An 11,717-nucleotide genomic window follows, 5' to 3' on the forward strand; every position below is an offset into this window, starting at 1 on the left:
ACTGGTACAAATGCCAGACATGGTGACCCTTTGCAATATTAACTGCTACTCACATGCCGTAACTCAGAAGTGTAGTTGCTACCACATTTAATTACTCAAAAGTATTTTAAAGAATTAAAACAATGCAGTCATCTATCTGTACAGAAAATAATGTTTCTTTCAAGAAAAGTCATCTTTTTTCCATGTACCTGCCGTGTTTTTAGTCTAATGTCTGCCTTGGAAGAGGAGATGGCATTTAATGTGTCACAATAATCATTTCATTTTACCCCCCCGGGACTAACAATACATCCCACATTACAGACCAACCAGCTCTTTTGAGCAAGGTGTTCCTTTCAAGGTTTATTCCAAGCAACTGCCTTACAAGAAATACGGGTATTAACAGCTGCTGATCCAAAGAGCAGATGTATCCACTCAGGTTAATATGTAATCAGCAACCCATTAAAGGTGCAAGCAAAACCTTACTCACCTTAACTATCCCCTGGGTTTCTGTTACATACTGAGGAGAGTCAATGACTCGTTTCAAGAGCTCTGGAATTTCCTCCAGTTATGTGTGTTTGCAGTAACACTACTTCCTAGAAACTTCAGTCTCAGCTACAGCAGAGCCTGCCTTGGGAGCTGCTCTTAATCTAAACTTGCTTGAGTTTATCAGACCTTGTCACTGGGATTTCTTGTAGCAAAATAGCAAGACCTGGTCTGAAAATAAGAGAAGAGCGTGAGCTAAATCTGCAGTGAAATCATGCTTTGGGTTCCTAAAGACATATAATCAATATGCAAGATTGAGCCATGTTTGCATCTGTACAGCAGACAGAACAAGAGAAAAACATTCTAAAAAACATGTTAATTTAAATATTTTGGAACCATGGTAGGGATGAGGGGGGACAGAAGTATGAAAGCACGCAAGTAGCAGTTACATAGGCCTTATTTTTGGGGGTGACCATCACCATAAACATAGTATTGGTTAAAGCCCTGTATAAGCGTTTGAGTTAGCTTTCTAGCTAGCCACCAACAGAATTTGTGATTCTCCTGCTAGCCCCCAGGTTGTTTTTAAAGGTAGAAACAACTACGAAACAGACATGCATGCTTTTCAGGCAGTTCGTACTTGTTTTATTACCATTTTTGTAACTGTTAGTATTTTCATATCTGGACATCTTAAAAAGAATTTTAGATTTACAACTTCAAAAGACACTTACAGAATCATATGTCTTTACGACAACTACTCTACTGCACTGTATACAACTTTGTTGCCCACTTTGTGTCCCCATCTATATAGCTCCAAACAAGTGAAAATGAGATTTATGTTCACATTCAAGCTGCAGGAAAAATTAGTTTATAGAAAATGATTAAGCGACAACTTGCAGTTCAACTATTTCAGGAATCAAGAAGAGCATACACAGAACTATACATTTTATCATTTTATTAGGAATAATTCCAAGTGGGTTATGAATAAACTAATCCATTGAGTTTGATGAATTTTCCAAAATTTCTTTATGAAGATATGTTCACCAACAAACAGTAAAACTTCAGCAGAACTATTATACACTGGGCAAAAATAGTCAGGCTGATACCAAAAAGCAACATGCAACATAAAAAAAGATACAATATAAAGGAAGACAATCTGCTGAATATTAAAAACAACCTCAACATGAGCTCTTCGCAACCAGCACAGAACTATTCTACCCATCGAATCCAATTCACACAAAGGCAAGTTGGGCTAATAGAACCTAAAGATTAATAAAAATGTTCCTCAGTGCAGTAGATTTGAATAGTGTTTTAGAGCATTTTCTTGGCGGGAACAAGCAATATTAGGAATTCTTCTTGGCAAGGGATAGAAATAAATACATACAGAATGCTACATTTTTAAATCAGCAGACTGTCTGAGGAATGAAACAGGGCATCAGTAAACTAAAAGTAGCAGGGAGAAAAAAATTAAAACATTAATTTATCGGGGCTCAAAAAAAGTATTCAAAACAGATCTCAAAGATGTCACAATAACTATATTCAGGCATTTAGACTAACAAGGGGAATAAAATCAGAAGATACACTTTTTCCAAGTTAAGGAGATTTTTACCCAAGCATATTGCTACCTTTGCAACATGTAGCTCGGTAAACAATAATTGGCAACAAAATAAGTTGAAACGCTTTAATATCCTGCCCAAATATCAGTTCCAGATACTGTAATAACCAAGATGCAAACTAATTTTGTTGTAACAAGCCTAGACCACTTATATCAAACATGTCCCTGGTGAAAGAGTCATCCAGTTTGAGTTAGCGTTTTGAGAGTTCATTTGACAGCCAGTCAAGTCCCTCATACAGACCAGTTCCTTGCGTAGCACAGGTAGCTTGGACATACCACTGTTAACACAGAAAACAGACAAAAAGAGTAAACTTAGTTTGCATTTTGCTAGTATTTAAAATATCACTGTATGTGACGCTCAGATCAATGCTCAAAGAGCATTCTTTAAGCATCATTTTGCACCATAGAATCAATATTGAGCAGAGGGTATTTTCTAAGTTTTGAAAAATATATGCAAGATAGGTAGGGTTTAGACATCATCCAAAAGCTCAGTGTTGGCCTACCAAATGCCAGAACACCGTTTAGTGCATCAAGAAAAAAAATAATTCAGAATTTGCATTTGTCTTCTATGCAGAAAGATAGCTTCTTGGTTTTCCAAGACAGCTTGCCAAGAAATGGGCGTGGAATTATCTAATTTAATGGACCTCTAAGACATCTTAAATTATAATCTTGGTGTGTCAACAAAGAGATCGAGTATTACCTAAAAATAGACAGTTTATGTGAAACAACCATATGATCTCTACGGCTTGCATAGATGGAATCTAATGGCTCCGGAGCTACTTAATTTCCTCCCATCTTTGTAGAGGTAAGAATGCTGAATGCATTTTCTCCCCAAGAATAGCTAGTACTGGGACAACAGGAAAGCCCACCACACTCTGTCAAACATTGACAGCTACAGTTCAGTAACAGCCTGGAGTATTTCTATTTTTCCAGAAAGAGGTAAGAGATGAAGCACCTGCAACAGCTGTACAAATTGGATTATACTTCTAAATCACCTATTTTGAAGGAAAACCTTAAGCAATATCCACAGAGTTGAAAGATGAGTATATCTGGTATTCTACAAAAAGAGGTAGAAACTTCCCTTTCCTTTAAAGAGAAATTATTTTTATGATATATAATAAGGGAAGCTAGAGTTAGCAACCAGGCAAGTTCAGCACTTACAGTTCTGCTGCGCAGGGACTGAAGACCTAGTTTATCTGTCATTTCACTGATTGCCATGGCATTTGGCAGATCTTGTTTGTTTGCAAACAGAAGCAGCACTGCATCTCGCAGCTCATCCTCTTGAAGCTAACAGGAAAAAAAATGGCCACATTATTGAATTATCTCAGTTAAGTACGTCAACAAGCACTAAAGAAATCTAAATACTGTTTAAAGCATAGGTTTTTTTAATTCTTGCTCCTGAAGTCACTAGCAAGTCCATAGTGAAATTTATCTGGTACCAACTTAATTTCCAAAGGTAATGAAATATTCTTTCATTAGGCATTTAAATTTATTAAGACATTGCCACAAAACTCTCTTTTACTAAAACTGTTCTTCCATCTGCTGCATTTCTCTTAATGTTCTAGCAAATGAAAGAAAGGTTTTGACACATTGGTAGTTCTTGAGCTAAAGCTCTCCATGGAGTCGTAACTACAACTCAATGCACTACTTAATCTAGCACTAGCCGGTGCATACAATATGCACTCTACAAACTCCCTCAACTTAAAAAAAAATCTGTTCAGGAATCTGATACATAAAAAAAAAAGGAAGGTATCAACATTTACCATTTTCTGCAGCTCTTCCGCTGCTTCCTGGATTCTCTCTCTGTCATTGCTATCCACCACAAAAATGAGGCCCTGCAAGAAGTTAAGCAGTTTTGAAAAACCACTGTAAAATGCAAACATGCAATATCATTTTAAAAATTAAAGAACTCTTATGGAATATTGTGAATGTCCCCCCTCTTATGGAAGCAAATTTGACAAAAAAAATTGTTCAAGGAATGCAAGATACCTGTCTGAACAACTACACAATGAGTAGCAACTGCAAAATTAAGCTACATCTTTTAAATAAAAAAAAAAATGTAACCCAGAAATGTCAGTTTATACGCTAGATTGGGAACTGGTAATTTGGAAAAAAAAAAACAAGCCAAAAAAAAAAAACAGCAAGATTTCATAAGCTAACATATTACTGAATACTGACAGATTCTAAGGGCTTCATCCTTGCCAGACTACGCTCATGACTAAGACCTGAAGCCTTCACGGTAACAACCTAGCTTCCACTAGAATAAAATCTGGGTATCCTCACAACTTGAGGAAGATAATGAGGAACCCTTCTGACAGGAAGGAACAGAAGACAACTTCCCATATTTATTCTACAGAACATGGAGTATGTAGAGTACAGAACAATGAGTCTTTACAGAACAGGTCATTAACTACTGTTGTCTTAAAACTCTTACCTGTGTGTTTTGGAAATAATGCCTCCAAAGAGGTCTAATTTTATCTTGACCACCAACATCCCAAACCGTGAAACAAATGTTTTTGTATTCTACTGTTTCCACATTAAAACCTGAAACAAAGAGTCAAGTAGTTAATGCTATTGCTAAAATGTAATTCTAATCATGTTAAGGACAGCAACTTCAAGTTTTACTTCTAGCAATTTATTCCTGTTAAGCCATTTTATCTTTTAGGAGATCAAAGCAAAAACAGACTGAAGGAAAAAAAGAAAATTACTCACACCCAAGTTCACCACTTTTAGTTCAGAGTCTTTCAGCCACAACCTGCTGGGAGCTCATGGTGTTTGGGCTAAGTACTGATACCTCGTTGGTTCCCATACTCCTGAGCACTTGCTGCTGGCCACTGTCAGACACCGGATTCCAGTTTGGGTGCATATTTGGTGGGACACAGTAGGACAGTTACTCTGCCACGGCATTACCAGATCTTACAGATTATTCTGAAAAGCCCACGTTTGTCTTAATTCCTTCACTAACAGCAAGGACAGCAAATTTCTACACGCTTCAGCAACCCACCTCCACAACAGAAATACAGAGTAATGAGAATGAAGACAAGAACTGGTTAAAAACCATGAGAATTGGTTATCTTACCAATAGTGGGGATTGTGGTGACAATTTCTCCTAGCTTCAGCTTATAAAGGATGGTTGTCTTACCAGCAGCATCCAAACCAACTAAAAGAAACAGAAAATTTGGTTTAGTTCACAATACGAACTACAACCTCTTAATTTCAAAGGTAGGCCATTTTAAACATAGAGTATTAGCTTTCTTTTTTTCCACCCCAAGAGGATACAACTGTTTAAATACTTTAAGTCACTGTTGATATAGTACTGTATGCTTTGCCCCACCTTCTCTACCCAGCACTGAGACAGAACACAGGCAGCAAAGAAAACAAGCTCAGTAACACATTTTCAACCACAACCTACAGACGCAGAAGCTTCTAGTCATCTTCCCTCATGTTTGTGCTACTTAAGTTTTCTCATTCTCTTTGAAAGTTTCTTCTCTGTAAGTCAGGATGGTCTTAAGTGCCTGGAAACATTCTACAAGCAGAATGTCACTTCTAACTGATCACACAACTGCTACTCTCCCTCACTGCAGCCCCTTGTTCCTTCACTAAGATATTTCTTTTGCAGTAACAAAACCACAAGCATGTTATGTAAATCCTGCCCTCCCTCCATGTAGACCATAAGGGCTGTAATTCTCTCCGTGACATCACTTCTACTCATTGAGACCCCCAAGGATGCTTTCTTTAGGAGACTCTCCACTTTTGATCCTTATAGAAGGCCTGCTGCACTGGAATTTGCTCTTCTGGTGCTACAACTAAAATTAAGCTTGCTGTTTAAAAAGGCAAGTTCTAGGGTAAAAACACGATCCTTAAAAAAAGGAAACTGGAGCCTTGAAGATGTTTTTTTGAGAAACATCACTGAGATTGTAGGCACACACTGTAGTTTCCTAAAGTTGTTTGTGCAACCGCTTAGTGTTAGACATTTCAGAGCTTGCAAGAGCAACTCAAAATACAATTATTTATGTTATAATCCAATGCTGATCACAAACACCTAAATAAAAAGTAGGTTCTAAGCACTCAGCAAGCAACAGCTTGAATAAGATGTCTATTTGTGCAATTCAAAATTTTTGCCCAAGCAAAAATAAAACCCACATAGAAGAATTAAATAATACTTGTAGCAGAAACCAACTGTCATCCTTGCTTGATAACACTGCTAAGTGTTCTCCATTAATTTCCTACTTGGTGGCTGCCATACATAAGCTTTGAGTGCTTGATGACTTGACTGCTAATAATACAACCGTTTCCTTGGCATTGCAATAACATGGAATTGAAAATACCCTACTTATTCAGAACGAAACCCAACTCTTAAAAAGCTGCCTCCTTCTCAAGACAGAAACTGCTGTTACAGGAAACTATTTACAAAACCTAAACGTCCTTTATTTCAATACCACGAACAGGATCATACATGTGAATGCAGTTTCTTTGGTATTGTCATTGTGTAAAAAAAATAAATACAAACGTTGTTCTAATTACTAATATAATGGAGTAAAAGGGGAAAAAAAAACCTACGATCATGAACAAAGCTCTTTGAGGACGAATAGACTCCCCAAATGCTCAAATTAACCTTAAAAGCCTTAAAGTCTTACTTAAAGTCACTGTCTCAGCATTGGTCTAGAACCAAACGCACAAGAACAAAAAACAGAGTGCAGTTTCACAGGAACAAGTCATGAAACTTGTAAGCATTAGCATTTTCCCCTGTATCAGTAAAGTGCCAGGTAGCCTTAAAAACCCTTTAAGCAAACTCTGAAACCCTCATACACTCCATCTAAGCTGAAAAACAATGTTTTAATAGCTCAGTGCTTGAAACCCAATATTATTATGTAGGTCATCCTCAAGCAAATGTTTCTAGGATGCCTAGATATCTACAAGAAAGCACATGGTGTACATGCATCATATATAAAAGTTTTCCAGTAAGTGAATTTGACGTGAACCACCAAATTAAAGCTACACATACTCACAAACTCTCCCCAATCAACAACAACAAAAAAAAAACAGTTAGAAATTAGTCAAGGACTTGAAGTTGTCTGACCTTCAGAAATGACTGCCACAGCTACCCACCCTGCTCTTGCTCCAGAACCTACTGCTGCCTCGATGGCATTGGCAGGCCACGTTAGCTATGTGAGCACAAAGCCCAGAGCCTTTGCTTAAACCCACTCTTATCCACAATTTTAATTAAGCCGTTGGACTTTGCACGGAGGCAGGCTGAGTTATGGAAAGATGTTTTCTTCTTCTGACTCCACTGTTGAGACAGCAGCTTTTAACAGAGGGAAAGAGTTTCTGCAAATCACCATGACCCCGTCTGCAGAAACTGCCACTTTGAGTCAAATTACAAACCTGAATTTTAAATAATCAATAGCTACCAGCAGCATAGCCTCTGTTCATACACCAGTTTGCTGATTTACCCCTTTTTTTAAGGACAAAAGGGGTCAGAGCACCAAGTCACATTTAATTTTTAGAGCCACTAGGAAGTGTATCTATTGCTTTTAGGAGTCCAGCAGTTTACACTACTTGCTGGATCATGTGTTTTCCAAGAATAAACACATTTATGTTTACTCTGTAACACTAAATGTAAATCTATGAGTTACTTCCGTATCATAAAGTTCAGGTTTTGATCTTGAGAGTAACCTCAATTTAAGTCTTAAACCCTCAAATAATATAAATTTCCAACTCTAGATGTCCGCTCTGCTCCCACTGTGACTACCCATCACCAAGAGGACAAGGTGTAAGTGTAAGAATCTCGATGTAGGGTATTACAGCCAACAGTTACAGCACAAAGCACTGAGATTACAATTCAAGTACAAATGGGAAGCTCAGACTTGCACTTGAAACAATTTAAGTCAAACATCCTCTTCCTCTAGCTAGAGAAAAAACACCTACAGCGCTTCCAGCTGCTGTTAAAACAAGGGTAGTTGTAGGTCCTTTACTTCTCTTCAGGACGTTTTATTTATAGTCTGTCCATCACGCTTCTACATCTCCAGTGTAGAGTTTGCTTGTCTGTGGGAACAGCAACTCCACCACACCACATCCCTCCAACAATCCCCAGCTTCCTACTTTGATCAGAGGAGGGGATGGGGGGAGCTTCCACTGGATTTAACTAATTAAAGAAGTCTACCTTGTGACAAACAACAGCTTAAAGATACACAAAATTAACATAGCCCAATTCATTAGAGATGGTTACTCCTTCACTTTTCTTTTACCTTGGTACCAGTTCTCTCAACACTTGTCTTTATTAATCCTTTACATACTAGTCCTCTTTCAGGCTTAGTTTCAAGTGGTAACTCTCTGGAGGCCCCAAAGGGGCAATTCTCAACACAGTTTCAAGAAAACACATGCATGAAGAAAGCCAACAGCATGCAAGTGGACGGTAGTTTAAAAAAAAAAACACAACAAAAACTGCTAAATAGTTGTGTCCTCCACGATAACGTTCCCCAAAGAATCTGGCCTTTTTTTAAAAAATTTATTTAACAATTACCTTTGTATTTGAAGCTTCTGAGTAGCTATTATCTTGGTTAACATTCACACAACTACACCAGAAGATAGGAGGCTGAATTATGGCACTGAAAGGCGCACAACGAGTACTGTTCCTTTTTAAGCATGAGAAGTACGAGTAAAGTTTTACAGACATGTACATGAAGGATCAGGACTTGGTTTCTCCGCTGTAATGCCCCGGTTGCCTTGTCTAACATTAAGTCATTTGATCCTTCCCTTTTGTTATTTCTTTTCTCTTCTCTTACGTCACTTCCATTTATAAAGTAGATCCAGGAATTATTTTACATTCCTTTCTTCAAAAGCAAGTTAACTTAATATTTCTGAAATATACCTTATTACTCAAGTGCACTTGAAAAGAAAGCTCCGTAATGACATACCAGCCACCTTTCACTACAAATGTAGCTTGAGACTATGAAAGATAACGTGCTGTTTGCTGTTGGCAATGAAAGCTTCAGGTGCCCTCAAAATACCCAATTATATGTACTCGAATTCTGCAGAACTCAGTAACATCGGGTCTGTTTTAAGAACTAGATTAATTCTACTTAACTTCAATTTCACAGAAACAAAAGAAAGCTGTGAAAGGGAAGTATGAATTATAAATGAGTCATCTGTTCACTACCAACTCACTCCTATGATATTTCCCCCCTAAATATTTCTTCATGAACATCTTACCCCATGCAGTTACTTCACCAGTACACTACATGCAAAAATATTAACTGCCCAACCTTGCTGAGCTCATTTTCAAATCGTAAGTCTAAAGTTACCACCTCTGAGGAAAAGTTTAATTCAGTCTCACTGTTCAGACATCTCTCCTCAAAGTGCCAATATACAATGTACAATGCTACATAGAGCTTCTTCGCCAGGTATAAGCAAATTATGCAATTCACAGAACATATTCTTCTTCTAAACACCCAGTTTAGGAACTCCACTACACCCTCATCATGATATAGGAAACGTTTTTCCCTCTCATGCTGCATAACAAACATGGAGCACTCTCCTGTTCTCGCCCTGCCCTATATTTGAAGAGGGTAAAAGCGCTGAAATCATAGTCAGAAGAAACTGATGCAGTTGAACCAACTAGTAGAAAGCACGACTCCCTAACCCATATCTAACCTCATTTGAGCTAATTACCAGTGAAGAAACTAATGCCCTGGCAAGTTCTTTTGATTTGTCTGGCATTGCGTGCCTGTTTTCATTATTTTGCAGAATGCAAAAGAGCTACAAGCATCATTGACACCATCTCATGTTACAGTCGAGCTCATTTGAAGATTTCGCATCACTCATTTAGAGTCATATGAAGAGTCCGACTGCTAGGCAGACAGTCAAATCACTTCCTTGAAATTAACAGATGCCCTGTGTTGTCTCAAAACACAAAAATTACTCAGGTTATTTTGAAATGGATGAGAGTCTCTCATCTCAAGCACAGAATTTACAATAAAAATTACTGCGCGTGTAACAAAGAACTTCGTCATCACAAAATGTATGCAGAGCATGAAAAAGTATCATTTAAAAAAGGTGCATTTGGTGTCTGCAGTGCAGCATTAAGGCTGAGCAAGTGTGCCAAGAAGTTTCATAGTCAGGACCCAGTCCTATTGCTGGCTACGTCAAACAGAACAATTCATAAAATTTCTTAGGACAAGCTACTTCAGTCAACTACGAGTCAAGTTCCAGTCGCTTTGGTAAAAGAATGTGAGAAAAAAAAATGGGGGGTTAAGATCCGGTTGTGCATAAAGCTCGGCGGGGTGGAGGAAGGAAGGGAAGAGTTGGAGCGGAGGAGGAAATGGTGAAGGCAGGCAGTGTGTGCTCGCTTTGACCTTTTGAACTGCAACCTTACAGTGGGAATCTTCAACAGCCCCTGGCTTCAGCTGCTGCACGATCTGCTCCCAAAGAACCATAATCCAACTCGAAGTAAATAATTACGGCCAGGCAGTAAAAATAATTAAGCATTAAAAAAGCCAACCTAGGGGGTTTTACGGTCTCGTGCGCCGAGCGGGAGGAATCCCAGCGCGCAGATGCTCTGCCAGGGCCTCCTTTCGCAAGGCAGCGGCGCCGAGACCTCGGCTGCCAGAACATCGGCCATGGCGGGGGCGAGGGGCGAACCCCAGGACTCCCCAGCCCTGAGGGGCGAACCTCGGGGTTCAAACAGCTGTCTGGGGGCCGGCAGGAGAGGGCGAGGACGGGTGAGGAGAACAAGGATGAGGAGAAGGAAGGGCAGCCCCTCCGCCACCCCCATCCCCACCCTTCGCTCCCCAACGACCCTGAGGAGAGCGGGAGGGAGGCGCCCGGCCCAGCCGTGAGGGAAGGAGGAGGAGGAGGAGGAGGAGGAGGAGGAGGAGGAGGAGGAGGACACCAGGCCCAGCGGCGGGCAGGACGCGAGGCCCGGCGGGCCCTTACCCATGAGGATGCGCATCTGCTTCTTGCCGAAGAGGCGGGAGAAGAGCGAGGAGATGGTGAGGCCCATGGCGGCGGCGGCAGCGGGAGGGGAGCGCGGCCCAGCTCCGGGGACAGCTGGCGGCGGGCGGGCGGCGCCGATTTATACGGGGCGGGCGGCGGCGGCTGCTCGGTGCCCGGAGCCTCGTCGCTCCCTCGCTCGCTCTGTGCCACGTCACGCTCGCCACGGCCGCCCCGGCTCCAACGCGGACAAAATCACGTCACGCTCGCCACATCCCCGCCCGCCGCCCTGCCCGAACGCCCAACGGCGGCGGGGACTACGCTTCCCAGCAGGCGCCGCGGCCGCTCCGCGCTTCGCTCGCCTCTCAGCGCCGCCGCTGGTGCGTGCCGGGGGATGTAGGCGAAGGGCTTCGCTCCCGCCTCGCCGCTGCTTCCGGCTGCCCCCCGGAGCGCGGCATGCCGGGAAATGTAGTCCGCGGGGCGCGCGGAGGCCCAGGCCTTGCACCACGCGCGGCCCCGGCTCGCCCACCGGCCCCTGGGGCTCGCCCACCTCGCCCCCAGCCTCGCTGGCACAGCCAGCAGGGTCAAAGGGCTGCTCAGAACATGGGAGAGGGTGGTTTTGGGGGTAAAACAGCCCCAGCGAGACCCCAAAAATGTCCCAGTAATGAACAGAACACGCAGTAAAAAACAAAAAAGTGAAAAACAACAAAAC

At 41.2% G+C, this 11,717-nt stretch overlaps 1 protein-coding gene across 1 annotated transcript; it reads right to left on the reverse strand.

Annotated features, from left to right (window-relative positions):
- Positions 1–1,081: 1,081 nt before the first annotated feature.
- ARF4 (ARF GTPase 4) lies at positions 1,082–11,379 on the reverse strand. Its single transcript, XM_083795326.1, has 6 exons — positions 11,009–11,379; positions 5,154–5,234; positions 4,509–4,618; positions 3,838–3,909; positions 3,236–3,361; positions 1,082–2,352 (listed from the first exon to the last, which is right to left on the reverse strand). Exons 1-6 carry the CDS (start codon positions 11,073–11,075, stop codon positions 2,266–2,268), a joined length of 543 nt encoding a protein of 180 aa, XP_083651452.1. The 5' UTR covers positions 11,076–11,379; the 3' UTR covers positions 1,082–2,265.
- Between the last annotated feature and the right edge of the window lie 338 nt (positions 11,380–11,717).

This window comes from Anser anser (genome assembly GCF_964211835.1).
Source record: "Anser anser genome assembly, chromosome: 12".
NCBI lineage: Eukaryota > Metazoa > Chordata > Aves > Anseriformes > Anatidae > Anser > Anser anser.